The following is a 20,882-nucleotide window of genomic DNA, read 5'->3' as shown; positions in this document are numbered from 1 at the left end:
TAATTCATTTTTAAAGGGCAAATTCGGAAAAGTATCTAAGTCTAATTATTATGCTCTGGTGCTCATGTTTGCACCCCACTAGTAAGATCTCAGACTTTCTAATTTAGAAACTACCTACAGAAATTCTCGTTATTTAATGACCACTGGCAAAATAGCCAAGATTAGTTTTGCTTGACCTTGGGGTCAGAACTGGTTCTCATCTGCTAGCATTTAATTTTTTAAAGCTATTTGGCACACTGCAGTTTCCCCAAGGCTTTTCTATAACAAAAGTTTTATTTTGTTGCTCAAATTGGGTCCATAAGTGAAAAGACAAAAGACTGAGCAGGCGTAAGCTGCCTGGAGAGGGCAGGGGGGAAGGAAGTGGAGAGATTCAGGTTGGGACCTCTCTTATTTTCTCTTGTTTCTAGGAAACAAGGCTTACCTGAGATGCAGAGCCTTATCTTTCATTATGCTACAGTTGCAGATCATCGTAGCCTTTGGGCTTTAACATTTTTTTCCTTTAAATTGCCAAGTAAATCTTTTATTTCTAAAACAGCTGAGATTCTTTTTAACATTTGGTTGGGGTTTTGGGGTTTTTTCTTCTAAGGTAGTTTCTTTATATGATTTAAGAGAGTTCCCACATGTTCTTTTCTCACACTGCAGTGGAGTAAGCTTCCTAAAAGGCAAATCTGATCATGTTGTTCTGACTCTTCAGGAACTTCCCTGTGTCTCCAGGATTAACTCAGAGCTCTTTAGTGTGAATGGTCTTTACTTGATGATCTGACTCCTGCTTACCTTGCTAACTGCATTGTCTACCTACTTTTTTTTTTTTTTAATATTTATTTATTTATTTTGGCAGCGCCGGCTCTTAGTTGTGGCATGCGGGGTCTTTGTCGCCACACATGGGATCTTAGTTGCGGCATGGGGGATCTAGTTCCCTGACCAGGGATCAAACCTGGGCTTCCTGCATTGGGAGCACCGAGTCTTAACCCCTGGACCACCAGGGAAGTCACTACGTATTCTTTTATCTCTGCTTTGTCCCCCTTTGTACTTACTCATCCAGGTTGTGCCCAAAGTTCTGGTAGGACTAAACTACTTGTAATTCTTGAATTTTCAGCATTGTTTGACCTCAGAACCTTTGCACATGCTATTGTCTGTCTAGAACTTGTCCTCCTTCAGCTCACTCCTTATTCTTCAGATGTCTCTTTGGTGATTGCTTCCTACAGTGAACTTTCCCTGAAATCTCCCTTGAAGATTTGGTGATATTTTCCTGTGTGCTCCTATAACACCCAACAGTGCTTTTATCCTTCATGTGCTGGCTTAGCTCACCTGCTAAGCTGTAAGCTGTTTAAAAGCCAGACTTGTGTCTATATTATTTATAGCTGTCTCGCCAACACTTACCACAGGCCTGGAGCCTAGGGAGAACTTAAATATATTTGCTGAATGAATGACTAGTAGGTGTTCGTAGAATAGTGATTGCATTGAAGCAAATCTACAAGTAGACACTCCTTATGGACTTTACATGTGGTGAAAGATACCTCTCCAACCCCTGCTATATATTTTCTCTCCAAAAACAAATTATAACATCTCACCCCTCTCATTTCAACCTTTTAATTTTAGGAATAGAAATAGGAGCCTTCGAGAACTTTTATTTTTGCTCTGCAGATGCTAAGATACTGTGAGCATGCTGTTATTATGTAATGCAATTTTGAGAGCCTTTTATGTACTACATTCTTTATAGAATTATTTTGTCACTGTCATTTAATATTTGTAACAGCCTACAAAGTATGAATTGTTTTTGCCACTCTACTGATTAGCCTTAGTAAGTGGCAGATTTTGGAATCCAAGCTCAGACCTTCCTTTCCTCTAAAGCCCACACTGCTTCCCCAGCATCTGCCCCCCATCCTTGTTGTTGTTAATCCCTTAAAATTTGATGGTCAGTTTGTAAGTTAAAACCTGTTGTGTTCACTTGAATGAGGAAGATAGGCAAAACAACTGAAAATATAACTTGGTGTACAAATAGGAGATGATCAGCTAATTGGATAACAAGGGCTGTTTTTAATTATTCTGTTTTATCTTGGACCTGGAATATTTATGTTGGCAGGTACCCTTTGAAAAATCGAGCCAGAGCGTGGTGCAGTTACACACATAAATGTAAAGAGCAATTAGTAAATAGTTGGCTCAGTCAGAGAGTGAATAAGACTAGGCATCACCCCACGGAAAAGGGGAGTGAGCGACTGGGGTGAGATGAAGTGTTTTGTACTTTTCACCTCTCAGTTGCCTCTCACAGAACAAGAATGTAGGCTAGGGATAAACTGCCTTTCTGCTAGAAGGATTGTCTGTGACAGCCATAAGAGTACAAGGTTCTTTGGTGCTCTCTTAGTTCTGCCCTCTCGTCCCATTCACTGTGTCAAGGGCAGTAGAGCACCTTTCCAGTGGTCCAGCTCCCTGTTTTTGAGAACCAGTCTCTGCAGTAGTAAAAATTAGAATCCATTTTCCTCTGTGCTTCAGAGGAAAAGACTGAGTTAGACTATGCCCAAAGTTGTTTGAGCTGTATGCACAACACACACACACACACACACTTTTAAAAACCTGAAGCTATTGTCAGATGGCCAAATCTAATTCATAATATGACTTTAAATTCTTAGCCTGCCATTTATTGGTCCCCTTGGAGCAAACCTCTACTTGTTAAGCCTAATTCTGTCATTTCTGTAGTCCTCAAATGCACTCGTTATAATTAGTACCGTCTCTGGGTCTAGAGCTCATTTCCCCACCTTCATTTTTTTGCCAGGAGAGCTTCCTGTGGTTGTTGGTCTACCAATTCCCCTACCTACATACTGACCAGATGCAGTGTCAGATGAGGGCCACTCTTATCGCACATTAGAATTTTTAATTCCTTCCTCTCATTCACAAAATCAAGGCCCAAATTGCAGCCAAGAAGGGCAGTTTGTTTTGATAATTCCTTCTGACTCAAGTAGGAATAATTTTCTTGAAATGTTTTATTTTTCTTTTTATTAGATACTGAACTGAACTTTCACCCATATTCTTTACCCCAAATGCAGGGCCTTGTCTCTGACAGGGTGCTTCCTGGAATCCTAGTGTGCTTAGGGTAGGGTCCCTGCTTCAAACCCGAATATCCCATATAACAGCTTGTAGAAAAATATACCTTCATAAATGTAAGTGAGTCCCAATATGGCATAGTTTTCACTGTATTAACTTTTTTCTTGCATATATCTAAAATTCTCAGTTACCTCTCAACACTGGACTGTTTGATCAAAAGGTACATCACCAGGGTACGGAGCTCAGGCTGTCAGTTTTGCTCCTCGGTATTTTTAGTCCTAAGGAGAGTCACTTCTTAGGTGTGATCAGTTGCGTGAGAAGGGCCTGTGAAATTCAGATTCTGCTGTATGACCTCTCTGTTTGCTAGGAACTTGTTGTTAGATCATTCCTAATTTAGTCATGCTCAGTGTTGATGTCAGCCAGAGCATGTCCCCAAAATGTTCTCCCTTTGTTCTCAATAGGAAGAATCTTTTATGTCTCTATTTAGAATCTGAAGCCCTTTGTGATTTCAGTGTTAGTTTCAGTTGAATTCATCCAACATTTATAGAGTACCTGCTGTGCGCTGGGCAATGGTATTCCAAAGATGGGAATGAGAACAGAAGCTACCTCCAAGGAGCTTATAGTCTGATAGTGCAGGTATTTGTGAGCAGAATGCTTTAGTAGTGTGACAGATGCTAAGATGGAAGTGTGTAGATTCCAAGTTCTATTTGGCCAGCGAAATATTTCTCCCACTGCTATCCTTCTATAAAGCAACATTCTACTCAGTTTGTATCTTGTACAGATTCTTTCTCTGAGATCTACAGGGCCTCCTCCTGTGACTCTACACATTTTCATAAAAAACTGATGTTTGGTTGAAATCAGCCTTGAGTGGAAAAATTCAGCTTTAACCTTGTAGCATCAGTACTTTTCCCCTTTGTCCTTACTTCCTCCAGTCCTGTTACATGAACACCTGGGTTACATAAACACCTGTTTAACAGTTGACAACAGCAATTCTTCTATCTTTGGAGAAACTGTACACAGGGACTAATATGATTATTTATAGAAAATTTTAATGTTTCTAGAAGCTGTGTCAAGTTTCTTTCCTTCTTCCTAGTAGTGAAGCCTCAAGCACCAGTGGAGGGATTGAGAAAAAACACAAACATTAGTTTAGGGCTTACTGTGTGCCTGACAAAATGCTAGATACATTTCACATCTAATTCTTCATCTTAATTTTTGGATATAAATTTGTTATTTATTTATTTATTTGGCTGAGTTGGGTCTTCATTGCTGTGCGCGGGCTTTCTCTAGTTGCAGCGAGCGGGGGCTACTCTTCATTGCGGTGCGCGGGCTTCTCATTGCGGTGGCATCTCTTGTTGCGGAGCACAGGCTCTAGGCATGCGGGCTTCAGTAGTTGTGGTGTGCAGGCTCAGTAGTTGTGGCTTGCGGGCTCTAGAGCACAGGCTCAACAGTCGTGGCACACGGGCTTAGTTGCGCCGCGGCATGTGGGATCTTCCCAGACCAGTGCTGGAACCCGTGTCCCTTGCACTGGCAGGTGGATTCTTAACCACTGCACCACCAGGGAAGTCCCTCACAGATCTTCTTATTGTTCGAAGTCTATAGAATGAATTATGCAACACAGTTTTCTCGGGACATGTTAGGGCCCTTTTGGTTTTAAGAGAACCAACATATACTAGCTTAGGCAAAAAAAGGAATTTATAGGTTCACGCAACTGAAAATTCTATTAGACCCATCATGATAGCCGTATCCAGGGGCTGAGATGATATCTCTCAAAGAGCCAGACAAGATGGCCCCTGGAAGCTCAAGGTTAGTAATCCCAGTGGAAAAATACTGTCAATTCCATGGCTGTAACAGAAAAGTTCTGAACTGCCTGAGGCATGTGCCCTTGCCTCTGATAGGCCCTACCTGTACCACATGGAATGGTTTCCCCTCAGGGAAGGGGAATCAGAAGATCAGAGAATAGATGCTGAGCAGGAAAAAGAGCAGTTGATGTCCACTGTAGGGTGGGAGTTTAATTTTCTAAATCTGAAGTTGCAAGAGGTATATTGTTTGGCTTACATAGTGTTTTGAAAAAAAATTAGAGTAAGCATTTTCAGGCAATTTCATCTAAAAATCTAGATTTCTTGTCTTAAAGAATCAAATGATGTGGAAACATTGGGGCAAATTCCCATATTATTGTGCTAACTGGCTGGAGTTGAGGAGTGGCTCCTTCCTTTGTATGTTCAATTGCCAGCCTACTTTATTCATTCTCAATAATTGGCAAGAATCTCTGGGCATTTGAGTGAGTGACCCTTGCTGTAAGCACTGCAGGTTTTCCTGGTAGAGTAAGGAGAGTGTTATTCCAGCCATAATTCATAAGGTTCTGTGTAAGTCTTGGCTGACTTAATTTTATGCTGAGATTCACTGTGCCTAGTCATTGCTGTAATGTTGTATTAAGAATAGTAATTAGTTGTGTGGAATTACAAAATAAGATATGTATATATGTGTGGGTAAGGGAATGGTCTTTGGGGTTTGCAGGTTCCTGTAGGCACCCCAGGTTCATTGCAGCCATTTGCCACTTGCAGCATGCCTTTGCATGTTTGGGAATGTATTTTTATCCTACTTCATAGATGTTAAGATGACAAATTTCTTGTATTGTGTAAGAACATACATCTGTGTTTTCCAGTAGGGAAGACAGAAATACCAAAGCTTTTCACATTCTGTGAAGATTTCTGACCACCCACATTTTGACACTGCAGAAGTGATATTACAAGCCCTCGTGCTTTATTTATGTTCACTGGGCATATCTTTTGTAGTTCTTTATTTGGTAATAAATTATATAAATTGAGTGGATAAGTGGAGGAGGGAAGAGAAAATAGAACAATTTGGAGAGAGTGAGGAAGACTGAGGGTGTGACTAATTGAAGAGAGCAAATATATTGCCTGCAAGCATCGCCCTTGGGGCAGATAAGTCTGTCGGCAGGATGAAGAGGTGTAAGTGCTCAAGGAGAAAGAATTGACTTATCTAAAGAAACGTGGGATAGGAATTTGAGGAGAAAAGAGGCCAATTTAGACTAAGCAGAGTCACTGCTCTAGTGTTTCTCACCTTCTTCTGGAAGCTGCCCCACTCTGGCCCTCCAGACCCATCTTCCAGAATTGATATTATTTATTTTTGATATATAGGCATTTATAACTGTAAATTTTCCTCTAAGCACTGCTTTCACTGCATCCCATAAGTTCTGGCATATTATATATTTGTTTCCATTTATCTCAAAGTGTTTTCAATTTCCCTGTGATTTCTTTTTTGACTTACTGTTTATTTAACAGTGTGTTGTTTAATTTCCACATATTTGTGAATTTCTCAAATTTCTTTGTTACTGATTTCTAATTTCATCCCGTTGTAGTTGGAGAATATACTTTGTGTGACTTCTACACATTCAGATTTATTGAGACATTTTATGACCTAACATATAGTATATCTTCTGGAGAATGTTCTCTGTGCACTTGAGAAGAATGTGTATTCCACTGTTGTTGGACAGAGTGTCCTTTAAGTGTCTGTTGGGTCTAGTTGGTTTATAGCATTGTTCAAGTCTTCTATTTCTGTCTTCTGTATAGTTGTTCTATTCATTATTAAAAGTTGGATATTGAAGTCTCCAAATATTATTGTTGAATTTGTATTTCTCCCTTCATATCTGTCAGTTTTTGCTTCATGTAATTTGGGGCTCTGTTGTTAGGTGAGTATATACTAGTAACTATTCTGTCTTCTTGATGGAGTGAATATTTATCATTAAAATATGCCTTTCTTCTAGTAACAATTTTTGTCTTAAGGTGTATTTTTTCTTATATTAGTGTAGCTACTCCAGCTTTCTTTTGGTTACTGTTTCCACGATGTGTTATCTTCCTTTTTATTTTTTAAAAATTTTCAATCTGTTTGTGTCTGAATCTAAAGTGTGTCCCTTGTAGACAGCATTTAGTTGAATCATAATTTTAAAATCCTTTCTGCCAATCTTGCCTTTGATTGGAGTATTTAATCCCTTTACATTTAATTTAATTACTGATAGTGTAGGATGTATGTTGGTCATTTTGTTTTCTATATGTCTTTTTTATTTCCCCATTACTGCCTTCTTTTTGGCTAAATGGATGTTTTCTACTTCTAGTATACCATTTTAATTCCGTTGTCATTTCTTTTACTTTTTTTTCTTTTTGAGTTTCTTAGTCCTTGTACTAGGCATTATTTAAAATAGCAGATTTTAAGTGCCTTTTAAGTCCATCATATGGACATCCTCAGGGATGGTTTCTACTTTTTTTTCCCATGTAAGGGCCATACTTTCTTGTTTCTTTGTGTAGTTTCAGATTGGTTAGCTTAATGGTCAGCTAATGATTGGACAGAAAATTCCTTAAATGCCTAAATTAAGAAGTCTCCCAGTCTTTGATGGTGGGCTGTAGGTGTGTGTGTGTTGGGGTACGCTTTCAGCACTTAGCCAGGCAGTTGACAACTCTGCCTTAGCATTCACTAACTGCTTGTGCAAAGCCTCAGGGTCAGCCTGAGGTGAGAGCATAGGGCCTTCTCAGGTCTTTCCTGAACATGTGCACAGCCCTACACATGCATGGACTTAGATTCCCACCAATATGGTGGAGTTTTTCAAAGCCCTTATGTATATCTCATTCCCTTATTTTCCTTTAAGTGTTTTGTATAGCCTGTTGTTTGCCCCAGCTGTTACTACCTCAGGCAGCTGCAGAATTAATTAATTGTCTCTAATTGTTTTTGACAAAGGGTAGTCACTGGACAAGTTCAGAGTTAGGTTAAGTAAAGACAGCTTTGCAAGTGGGCTCTTCCAGGGAACCACCAGACAATTTTCTGGGAATGAAACTTCAGAGGAGCTCCAAACCCATTTTGTTCCCTCTGGTGGCTGCTGGGCTGATAATTTTCCCATGATAATATGCTGTTGGTTTTCAAGGCTAGTGCAGAGCTGGAGAAGAGGGAATAGGAATGGTACATGTTAAAATGACACAAAGCTTGCTGTTCTTACCAAGAGTTTTATCATTTTCTTGAATAAACACTCCCTGGGTTATTTCAAATCTTTGATTAATTTCCAGAGTTCTGAAATAGTTGATTCTAACACTTTTTTCCAGTTTTCTTTGTTGCTTTTGTGGTGCAGGGAAATTTTAGAGGTCCTTATACCACCATTTTTGCTGATGTGAAAATAGGAAAAGTATTGAACCTGAAATCAAGGTCCTGTTTTTCAACTTAGTAGTTTTTGGTTTTGGGCTTACCAGTTGATCAAGGAATCTAAACTTGTATTTGTCTTAAAAATGGGCATATTAGTATCTACCTCTCAGAATTATTACAGAGGTTAAGTGAGATAATGCATTTAATAATGTGCTGAATAAAAACTAATCTGTAAATACTGTCAGATGGAAGGACACGTAAGGCATTTAAAAGGAAAAATGAAAAAAACGATTTTATCATTCAGGTTTTGTTTATGAAAGCAGAGCCACTTTGAGTATTTTGGGGAATAGAGGTTCGCTAAAAGAATTAGATATTACACACATGTGGGAAGGAAAATGAAGGAGTGAAAGAGCGAGTAAGAGGATCAGGGAAAGAACCATTTAACGATCCACTTGAAGCATTGGCACAAGTGCATCAGTCAGAACTTACAGGGGAATCTGAGAAGCCACGTACTTCCAGCCATTGCAATGGGAGGATGAAGAAGGAACTTGTGGAGAGGTCTGTGGAAAGCTGTTGGATCTCTGTAGCTACAAGCTCTGTGGGTCCAAAGTGAAGTGTCTTATGGTGGGCCCGGGGTTGCTATTGGTTGGCAGGGCCAGCAAGTGGAAAGACAAGATGGACACATAGAGCATGGTCAAGCTGGGATCTTCAGGACATCTCTGCCTCTTGTTTGATGTCATATTTAACCATGACAACCTTCCAAGAGTAAAGAATGTTTGTTGCTTTACTTCTGCCTTTCAAATCCTTAGCAAGTTTCCCTTCTGACCAACTCTAACATGAAATCAGAAGGGAAAGGGATTTTAGGAAACGTAGTTCCCAGCTTAAGCAAGTACATAGCATGATCTGGTACATATGACTATGCAGTGGTTTAGTCCTTTTACTTGGGAGTTTACTTATTTGGAAAGTGACAAACTACTAATAGGCCCAGAGTATTGTATTTTTTAATACAATTAATTAATTAATTTTTCTTTTTTTGGCCAGTTTTTTGGATCTTAGTTTCCTGACCAGGGATCAAACCCACTGGACTACCAGGGAATTCCCAGACACAGAGTATTTTATAGATTGTGTTGTATATGTAAAGAAGAATTTCTGATTTGGGGGAAACGTACAGTTTCTTCAAAAGAGGTTTAGATATTGAAGCATTCTTAGGGCATATAAGAACAAAAATAACTAGAAATAATAACAAAAATAACACATAAACATTTATTTTACATATCTTGCTTTATTTAATAGATGAGTTCCTTCTAAGGAACGTATAAAATGAATTTTTATAAATGAAAATTTTCCTAATAACAAGTTACAGTGACAAGAGTATGTAATTTCCCATTGGGTTTTGGTTGACATTGGCATATAATTTTTTATTTTAGTTTCTTGACCTTTTTTATTAGCATGATGTCATCAAGACTGGTAAGGTCTAATGGGATAGTGAGACAATCAAGGTCCTTGCAGACTGAATTATGCCATAAGTCTATGTAATTCTGAGGAAAGGCAGGGAAAGTCTACTTCTCTCTGTGCTAGTTAAAGCCCACTGCATTTGATGTTGCCTGGTTATTGGGTAGAGAAAAATGTATTTGCTGTATCAGTACCTGCTTAGCATATGTCAGGGGCTGTGATTATTTGCTGCAGTAAAGAGATCATGTCTGGAACAGTAGCTATAATTAAAGCACCATTACATTAAGTTTATAATAATCTATGACATTTTCCAGGACCCGTCTGTGTTCTCAATTTAAATGGGTAGGTTAAACGGCCCATGCACACACATACAAACACACACACTTTGCAGTGTCTCTCAAGTTTTTGATAGTGGCACACATGTCTGTGGTTTACATAGATATTGCGGTGTTGCTTTGGGTTTTCTCTTTTAATGAGGAGAAGCAGCTTCAGAGGCTTTCACTTGGCCCTTTATTGGCCCACAGTAGCACTCACTGTGGACTCTGCTTGTTGCTGGATGTATGTAATTCACCTCTGTATTCAACTAGGGAAGTAACCACTGGGTGGGTTCGGGACTTAGTCCATCCCATGGTAGGCTTAGTATCTCCCATAAACCCGCTAACTCAACATGGTGTTATTCTGGGTCCCCAGGGGATTAGCAGTAACTAAGAGCTAATCAACCCTGAAAAGAGGAGGTATTTCTTTTTCCCCAGGATAAAATTACCTGGTAAATGGTTATAATTACTTATTTAGGGAAGAAGAATTGTGGTATACACTTGTTATGTTATCACAGGGTCCTTTCTCACCAGTACTGAGTTGCTTGCTTATGTATTTGTTTGCTTATAAGAGGCTCTGAGTCTGTGAAATGACTTAGGGATAGGAATTGGGTGAGAGACAGTGTGTCAGCATGGTGATTCAGGTCAGACATCTAGTCTCCAAATCTAGATTTTTTTTTTTTTAAGTCTTACGTAGATCAAGTTGTACTTAGTTGGCTGTTTATCTAATTTGGTTAAAAATCTTTATGATCAGTTGGCCATCACCTATGATCCATGCTAGTCACACCATTCTACTTATCACTCTGGATGTGCCTGTTACAAAGAACTATGTTCGTCTTGCTTCCAGGGGCTATCAGCAAGTCTCTACTACCTTGGCTTCTGATCATCCCCACTGAAATCAGGAAGCCCATTTAACAGAAGGACCTCTCGGCTTTACCCCCAGCTTACATAGGATATCTACTATAGCACTTTTCACAATGCTGATACTCCCAGGTACAATGTATTTCTCAAAGTCAAGGTGAAAGGAGTATCCCCTTGGCCTTAATGGGGGACACAGGTAGGGTGGGTAACAGGTTGCAAATGCTAAATTAACAACAGCCTTTTCTTCTGAGTTGTTGGATTCTTTCTTCCGTATTACACCAAGGAATTTTTGGCATCTCAGCCTTCGTTTTGGCCATGTTTGAGTCTAGGTTTTAGTCAAGCAGTTGAGCAAATAGTTGGAACCATCCCCAGCTGCTTGAGTTAGAACTGTGAATCAAAATTTTCTGATGAGTGTCTACATTAAGCTGATTTAAAATTATGATCCTCTTTGTCTATGGTCTAGCTCCCTTAGAATCTTTTTCCACATGGTCCCAAGGTTTTCTCTCTAGAAAGTAACAAAATCTTGCAGTTCTTTTTGTGTATAAACCCATTTACATGTCTGGAGGCAATGAGGGGTGGAAGGGGTTAGGTAATAGGAGAGAATTGGCATTCTCTTGCAAGGTAACTCCTTGAGGTGTAGTTGTTACACTGTCCTTAAGCAAGGTAGCACTAGTCTTATCAGTTAGGGGAGGGTTGCCTCTGCTGGCTTAGGAAACTCCATAGAATCTGGGGGTTTTCTGTTATCTGAATCGTCCCAAATGTCCCCATTTAAATTCTTGGGTCTTGCTCTTTTATAATCAGTGCCCTCTTCTCCTGGCCACGATGAAGTAACTGGCACTAGAGTAACCCTCTCGCTTTAAACAACTGTTGCAGTTATTATTGGTATATAACAAACCACATCAAAACATAGTGGCTTAAAACAATAGCAGTCGTTTATTTCATTGTTTCTGGGGAACAGAAATTTAGGAAGGCCACTTGTGACATGAGAAAGGTGAGGTGATACAGTATTAACTCTAAATGAACTTAGATCAATTGAAGATGCACATGAGTAGCCCTAGAGCAATCATGAAAATTTAATAAAATGATGTGTAGCTAAGAGGCAATAGAGGAAATAAAATGAATCAGTAAAGCATATTTGATTAACCCAATCAAATGCCCTAACTTTCACATAGAACTAGTGAAACCGAATTCATCCTATATTGTAATTCAGCAGTCCTACAAGAGCAATGCCTGCATCTGATTTTTGCCTGTACCAGCTTGGCAGCTACAAGGAAAACAAATTCTTTTAGGAAATTATAGAAATACCCTGGTTCTCTGGCCTTGAGGATTTAAAACACTGAGTGTCATTTTCTCTTTTTGAGCTGTCCGGTGAACTTAGGAGCAGCTGACCTACCTCACAGTCTTGCGCTCTCTCACAAAGTCCTGTCACTCAAACTGCAAAAGCCTTGCATTAGATCGGTGCTTCATTCTAAGTTACCACAGGTGATAATTTAAGTAATCCTTTCATCACTGGATGTCATGGACTAGTGACGTTAAACCCTGTCATGATCACTGGATCCTCATTGTCTTCAACTCCAACCAGGTCAGATAACCAATCACAAAGTTTCACGTTTTTTTTTTTTTAACATCTTTATTGGAGTATAATTGCTTTACAATGGTGTGTTAGTTTCTGCTTTATAACAAGGTGAATCAGTTATACATATACATATGTCCCCATATCTCTTCCCTCTTGCGTCTCCCTCCCTCCCACCCTCCCTATCCCACCCCTCTAGGTGGTCACAAAGCACCAAGCTGATCTCCCTGTGCTATGGGGCTGCTTCCCACTAGCTATCTATTTTACGTTTGGTAGTGTATATATATCCATGCCACTCTGTCACTTTGTCCCAGCTTACCCTTCCCCCTACCTCCCCGTGTCCTCAAGTCCATTCTCTAGTAGGTCTGCATCTTTATTCCCGTCCTGCCCCTGGGTTCTTCATGACCTTTTTTTTTTTTTTTTTTTTTTTTTTAGATTCCATATATATGTGTTAGCATACGGTATTTGTTTTTCTCTTTCTGACTTACTTCACTCTGTATGACAGACTCTAGGTCCATCCACCTCACTACAAATAACTCAATTTCGTTTCTTTTTATGGCTGAGTAATATTCCATTGTATCTATGTGCCGCATCTTCTTTATCCATTCATCTGTCGATGGACACTTAGGTTGCTTTCATGTCCTGGCTATTGTAAATAGAGCTGCAGTGAACATTATGGTACATGACTCTTTTTGAATTATGGATTTCTCAGGGAATATGCCCAGTAGTGGGATTGCTGGGTCGTATGGTATCAGTATCAAAAAAACAAACAACCCAATCCAAAAATGGGCAGAAGACCTAAATAGACATTTCTCCAAAGAAGATATACAGATTGCCAACAAACACATGAAAGGATGCTCAACATCATTAATCATTAGAGAAATGCAAATCAAAACTACAATGAGATATCATCTCACACTGGTCAGAATGGCCATCATCAAAAAATCTACAAACAATAAATGCTGGAGAGGGTGTGGAGAAAAGGGAACCCTCTTGCACTGTTGGTGGGAATGTAAATTGATACAGCCACTATGGAGAACAGTATGGAGGTTCCTTATAAAGCTAAAGTTTCACTTTTTTCAGGAGTGTATTGACAGCAGTAACTTCTGTACCCAGTTACTGTAATGGTCATTGTTTAATTGCAGACCACAGAATCCACTCTAGCCGTTTAAAGCGGAAGTGGGAGAGTGTGGGTATCGAGTTTTAGTGACATGATGTCAAGAGAAATGCCTCAACTACACTGTAAGGTCATTTCAGCAAAAATCCTGCTGTGGCTACAATTTGTTATACACAATTTGGTTGAATACATACACACATATACATAAAAATAAATATATTAAATACAAAGTATATTGAAATGTACCTACTGAAAATATATCGAATATGGAATTATAGTTAGATACATTAATAACTGCTGTATTATCCGTGAATAAAGGAATTACATGGATTATATTTGAAAATTTCATGTTTATTTTGGCCGTTTAGGACTTGGAATTGTTTTCTCTTAGAACCTGTTTTATAAATTCTGGTTTCATTTTCAGACTAGCCTAAAAGACCTACATAACCCATACTGTATCAGAAATGCAAAAGAGGCCATAGCATCCAAAGACACTTTTAGAAGCACAGCCATCTTTTAAAAGATTTCACAAAAATTAGACTGCTTAAGACTTAAATTATAGATATGTTGAACCTAAAGAAAATAAGATATACAGACTTTAAGATTGCCAGCCATGCAAGTTAGGGGGTCTAAACTACCATTTTAGCTACCAAAGGATGGCTTCCTGAATATCTACATCCACTTTGGCCAAGGCTGTGTTGGCATATTTGGTGACCCCACTTCTGTTTATGTGGAAGTATTTGTATGTGAGGATGGAAAGTAGAGCTGCTGCCATGCTTCTTGCCCTCTGTTGAAATTAATCAGAAATGGGGGTGGGGGTGGGTAACAGACGTGGGTGGGGGAAGTGAGATAGTATATGTCACAAGTACAGAGTTAGCTTGGGTGACAAGGTGAATCCGAATTGTGGACACATGAGAATAATACCCAAGCCATGTACTGAGGATGGTCTTTAATTTCTACAGTGAATGGACTGTCTGGAAGCAGGTCTCATGTTGGCAAGGTTTTTTTGTTTGTTTGTTTTTTTGGCCACGCTGCACGGCATGCAGGATCCTAGTTCCCGAACTGGGGATCGAACCGTGCCCTCTGCAGTGGAAGCACGGAGTCCTAACTACTGGACCACCAGGGAATTCCAGCAGGTTTTATCTGTGAGGTGTGATGTAGTTCGGTTAAGAGGTAGGTGCTTAGCAGTGCCTATTAAATTTTACCCTCTCCCTTCTTTTATAAATTTTTCAGCGATCCCAGGCTCCTGAAGGATACCATTTTTAAAAAGGGAAAACATACTTTTCATTGCTATTGGGTGGAGGTGAATTGAAGGCTCTGCTCTAACAAACGGTCACAGTGGTGACAACTGGAACAGGGAGCAGGGAAAAGGGGAGCTAAATGAATCCCCCCCAGTATCATGAAGTCAGCCTCTCCTCGGGGCCTTTCCTTGAGGATTCCAGAGGCCAGCAAAGCGTGTTCACCTCTTACTTCTTGTTCCTCTGTTACTTGTACCATATTGATCTTCTACTGTTCCTCTCTTTTTCAGCCTGTGTGCTAGATGCATGAAATAAGCAGGTCATCTCAAACTTTGAAAATAAAATTTTGGATCATGTGACATAAAAGATTGTATATGTGCTAAAAAGTAGGCATTTGTCACTATTCAGCAATTTAGTTATTTCTGTTGTTATTTCTAGGCAGAAGAAATCCTCAGGCAAGAGCTGGAGAAAAAAGAAACACCAAGTCTATACTGCTTGCTTGGAGATGTCCTTCGAGAGCACTCTTACTACGACCAGGCCTGGGAGTTGTCTCAGCACCGCAGTGCTCGCGCCCAGCGCTCCAAAGGCCTCCTCCATCTTCGAAGCAAAGAGTTTAAAGAATGCGTGGAGTGCTTTGAACGCTCGGTGAAGATTAATCCCATGCAGGTTAGACAGTTCATAAAGCCTCATCTGTTCTTGTCTTTCTTTGATTTTGACTTACTGAATGAATACCCATTTTCTTTCATAAAGACTGGGGAGCTCATCTGTGAGCTAAGAACCTAGCCTTTAGAATACTTCTTGCTTGTCACTAAGAGTGGACAGGTTGCTTTTCTCTTACTCGCTTTCTTTTTTTTTTTTTGCGGTATGCGGGCCTCTCACTGTTGTGGCCTCTCCCGTTGCGGAGCACAGGCTCCGGATGCGCAGGCTCAGCGGCCATGGCTCACGGGTCCAGCCACTCCGCAGCACGTGGGATCTTCCCGGACCAGGGTACGAACCTGTGTCCCCTACATCAGCAGGCGGACTCCCAACCACTGCGCCACCAGGGAAGCCCTTTTGTGCTTCTTTTATTCACTTTTCTGTTTCGTTTTGTTATTTCTCTCTGTTAACTGTCCTTAACACAAATACAGCTATTAAAGTTAGGCTCCATTTTGAGTAGATATACTAGGAAGGAAGTGAATGAGAGTCAAAATTACAGGCAGTGAAGGACTCTGCAAGTAATTGTTGATGTCAATAATGAAAGAAAAACCTTTATATATAAAGGGTAACATATAGAATGGGTAGTTGATCATTTTAGGAAAAAAAATGTCTGTATTTACATGCACAGAAGCATTTTTAAATGTTTAAAAAAATTTTTAAGATTTGAAAAAATAATGCAAAAGGAACCTGGATCTTTAAAATAAGTAAGTGCAAGATAAATCCACAGGACAGGACCTAATTTTGAGGGGAAAGAGATCAACCTATTTTGTATTTAATGATATTCAGTTAGTTAAATGGTTTTATTCCTAGAAATGGTTATTTTTTTTTAACCAAACTTTCTTTATGACTGCTTTCCCAATCACCAAAGTCACACATACCTGTCAACCATGCTCCTGACAAACATGCACACCGACTTAGTATAATTTTACTTATAATACTAATTTAATATCACCCACTAATATTTACTGAGTACTTACTATGAGCCAGGTACCTCTTTGGGCACTTTGCCAGTATTTGAACCCAGACAGTCTCACTCCAGAGCCAGCAGTCTGTTCTTTTTTAAATTGTGATAAAAAGCCTGTAACATAAAATTTACCATGTTAACCATTTCTAAGTGTACAGTCCAGTAGTGTGAAGTACATTCACTTTGTGGTGTAGCCATTGCCACCATCCATCCCTACAACTCTTTTCATCCTGCAGAACTGAAACTCTGCACCTAGTAAACAGTAGCTCCCGGTTCTCCCCCCACGACTCTAGTCCCTAAAAACCACTGTACTTTCTGTCTCTTATGAATTTGGCTACTCTAAGTACCTCATATGAGTGGGATCATACAGGATTTGTCCTTTTGTGACTGGCGTATTTCACTTAGCATAACGCCCTCAAGGTTCATCCATGTTGTATCATGTGTCAGAATTTTCTTTCTTTTAAGACTGAATGATATTTCACTGTATGTACATACCAGTTATTTTATCCATTCATCTGTCGATGGACACTGGGTTGCTCCTACCTCTTGTCTGTTGTGTAGTGCTGCAATGAATGAGGGTGTGCAGAAAGGGTCACTTTTGAACTGGGTAGACTTGGGGCATATCTTTTACAATGAAAAAAATCAGAACACATTTTTTTTTTAATGACAGGTTGAGCTAATTGCTTACTTTCCTCGCTCTGGGTAGTGAATACAATGAGAATCTTTCTCATCTGTGGGCTGGTGAGAAGCCTGGAGAAGAGAGTAGGGCAGGTGGGAGTACAGAATATCAGCAGAAACTGACAGTTGCATTTCGCAGCAAGAATGCTTACCATAGAGTTGGTTGTTGTTGACAACTTGCTCTACCTCAGAGTTCTCAACTGGGGACGATTTTGTCTCCGGGTCCTTTGGCAATGGTGGGGAGGTGAAGGGGTGCACTACTGACATCTAGTGGGTAGAGACCAGAGATGCTGCCAAACATCCCATAATGCTCAGCACAGCCCTCCACAGTAAAGAATTATCCCAGCTAAAATGTCAGTAGTGCCAAGGTTGAGAAACCCTGCACTAACTTGATTATCACTGGACATTTTTTTTTGGTAGAAAATAGAACTCAGTATTGTGTTACTAAAATTTTACTTTTATGGAAAACTGTATCATATCCTTGCTTATCTGTTTAAAGTTTACCCAACCACAGCTGCCATAAGGAGTGGGGAAAATAAATTCCCTCCCTTAGCCTCCATTGTCTAAGTTAAATCACGCACATGGATTGTTTTCTCAAGCACACAGTCTCTTAACGTCCAGCCTTAACATTGTCCTCCTGCCTCACTGGCTACTCCTTCTCAGTCTTCTTTGCTGGTTCCTAGGGCTTAGTCGTTGGGCTGTATATCTCTGTCTACACTCACTCCCTTGATTTAATCTAGTCCCATAGCTTAAATACCATCTGTATGCTGACAACTCCCAAAAGTTTATTTTCAGTCCTGTCTTCTCCCCTTAATTGTAGACTTCCGTATCTCACTGCATTCTCAGTCTCCCCATTCGTTACTCTGACTAAACATTTCTAATATCCGAAATACTGTTCTCCCCCTCCTAAAAGCTTTTGCCCCCAAGATCATCCCCATCCCTATAAGTGGCAGCCTGTTTGGTCTTGGAGTCATCCTTGATTTCTATTTCCCTCATATCCCACATCTAATCTATCAGTAAATCCTAGGAGATCTGCCTTTGAAATATATCCAGAATTGGACAACTGCTTGCTACCTGCAACCATTCTGGTCAAATACCCATCACCTCTCACCTACTTAATATATTACCTCCTTACTGGTCTTCCTGCCTCTGTCTTGTTACAATCTGCCTATACTCAATGAACATCCAAGTTGATCCTTCCAAATGCAAGTCATATGTGTCATTCCTCTGCTCCATCACCTGTGATAATAGCCAGGTCTCTGACTGGCTCAAGGCTTTTCCAAGCCTAGCCTCTGTTGCTTCTTTACCTTCCTCCTTCCATTCTCCCCCTCGCTCACCCCACATTAGCCTCTTTGTTCTTCCCTGAACATTCCAGGCACATTTCTGTCTCTGGGTTTTATCACTTGCTGTTCCTCTGCCTGGAATGTTCTTCTTCTGGATAGATATCTGCATACCTTGCTCCATGACCTCATTCACTTCTGGGATCAAATGTCACTTTCTCAGAGAGACCTTCCATAATCATTCTATTTAAAATCACACCCCCACTTTCCACCCTTACCTTACATTCCTTATTTTCCTTCCCTACTTTATTTTTCTCCATAGTACTTAGCACCTTCTAATATTATATATAGCTTACTTAAAAAAAAAAAATCTTTTTCTCCTCCACTACAGTGTAAGTTCTGTGAAGGTAGAAATTTTTATCTGTATGGTTCATTCACATTTTCCTAGTGCTTGTAACAGTGCCTAGCACATATTGGGTCTTTAATAAATAATTGTTGAATGAGTGAACAAATAATATCTTCAACCAGTTATTCAATCAAATACATATTAATTGTCTGCTGTACACATGGCACGGAACCAGAGGAGGAAGCAGTAGCAGCAGATCACCAGATAGCCTGGTTTGTACCCTCTGCTACAGTCTAGTGAAGTGGACATAGACAAAGCTAGCCAACAGTATGAGGCCTCAAAGAAAAACCCAGAGAGTAATTTTTAAGACACTAGTTTTATAGAGGCCAAAGAGACTATTTCTGCCTTTTGTAGACAGTGATGAAGAGAGGATGGTGAACTGGGCTTTGAAGGACACATAATACTTGAACAGGCCAATGGAAAGGCAGTGGTGAGGGCATTCCAGGCAGGTGAACAGTTTGAGCCCAGCCCTGGAAACACAAAGAGAAGGGGTGTGTGTGTGTGTGTGTGTGTACAGAGTGTTAGTGAATAGGCTAGTTTTTTAGAGTGAAAGGGAATAGGACAGTCCCAGTGGGAAAGCTAGACTGGAGCCAGATTATGGAAGGTCTTGAAGGTGAGGCCTTTGTTTTTTTTATTTGGCAGGTAGGAGGCTATTAAAGGGTTGATTTGTGTTTGGCTTTGTTGAATTGAAGGAATGTGGTGTGCATGGAGGTGATTTAAGAATATTGTTTTGGCAACTCTGTGGCCATGGGAGACACTAGATGTAGGCAGGCTTAGGAACTATAGCAGTGGTCTAGCAGGACAGTTGTCTGTGGGGGAGGGGCAATAGGAAAGAAGGGGTGGAGTAAGGGAATTCGCAAGGGAGGACTTGACAGGGCCCAATGGTCTCATTATATGATTTCAAATTAATTACTTAGCAAGACAAAGAAATGACAATTGCTCCAAGCAGCGTCACAGAGCAAACAGTTATTATGTGAGGATATTTTGCGGTTTGTCATATGGATCGAATTCAGGCAGGCTGTAAGCCGTGCCAAAATATGCAGGCGTATGATGCTCCAGTTGTACAGAACTACTACAGGATGCAAACTTGAATGCTGTAGACTTACTATAACTCTTGATGCAAGTTTGAATTGTCTCTGAAGAAGGAGAGCTCCTACATGCTATCGTCTCCTCTAAGTCCTGGAATGAAAGGAAAATAGAAAAAGAGAATTTTAAAACTTCTATCCCTGCTTTTCTGACATATCCAAACAATTAGGTTTAATAACAAAACTCAGGCAAATGAGAGAGATATTTGAATGGCTTTTGTGCATTGTAATGGCTTCCTGAAATCAAATTGTTATAAAAATAGGAATGTTTGGTTTTATGTCAGGGATAGTCTACAAAACTAAATGCATTTATCTATGGTGCATTTGTTAGAGAACCAGAAGATGTGTGTACCATTTGCATTTGTGTTGAGATTGCTAGCTACCATTCGTTTACCCCTACCTGTTTCATTTTCCCAAGTAACTTTTGAAACTACTAAAATTCAAAATCAACCGTAGACTTCTGGGGATTGTGGGCTGTTAGAAGCTGAAGTGAATGGTAATAGGAACATACATATTGATAATTACCTTAAACGTAAAAAGATTAAATGCTCCAACCAAAAGACATAGACCGGCTGAATGGATACAAAAACAAGATCCCTATATATGCTGTCTACAAGAGACACACTGCAGAACTAGGGACACATACAGACAAACTGAGGGGATGGAAAAAGATATTCCATGCAAATGGAAATCAAAAGAAAGCTGGAGTAGCAATTCTCATATCAGACAAAATAGACTTTAAAACAAAGGCTATTACAAGAGACAAAGAAGGACACTACATAATGATCAAGGGATCAATCCAAGAAGAAGATATAACAATTGTAAATATTGATGCACCCAACATAGGAGCACTCAGTACATAAGCAAATGCTAACAGCCATGAAAGGAGAAATCAACAGTAACACAGTTATAGTAGGGGACTTTAACACCCCATTTTCACCAATGGACAGATCATCCAAAATGACAATAAATAAGGAAACACAAGCTTTAAGTGATACATTAAACAAGATGGACTTCATTGATATTTATAGGAC

The 20,882-nt window shown here is 39.8% G+C and overlaps 1 protein-coding gene across 1 annotated transcript in view; it reads left to right on the top strand.

Moving 5' to 3' along the window:
• TTC27 (tetratricopeptide repeat domain 27) overlaps positions 1 to 20,882 on the top strand; it is a 185,453-nt gene that overhangs the window by 112,583 nt on the left and 51,988 nt on the right. Inside the window, exon 13 of the mRNA XM_029232289.1 lies at positions 15,178 to 15,405. Coding sequence (XP_029088122.1) covers positions 15,178 to 15,405 — 228 coding nt within the window. The remainder of the gene's footprint in view (positions 1 to 15,177; positions 15,406 to 20,882) is intronic.

The sequence above is a fragment of the Monodon monoceros genome, unplaced genomic scaffold, assembly GCF_005190385.1.
Source record: "Monodon monoceros isolate NGI ecotype Baffin Bay Population unplaced genomic scaffold, NGI_Narwhal_1 Super_Scaffold_19, whole genome shotgun sequence".
Classification (NCBI taxonomy): domain Eukaryota; kingdom Metazoa; phylum Chordata; class Mammalia; order Artiodactyla; family Monodontidae; genus Monodon; species Monodon monoceros.
This window is presented reverse-complemented; position numbering and strand designations above follow the sequence as displayed.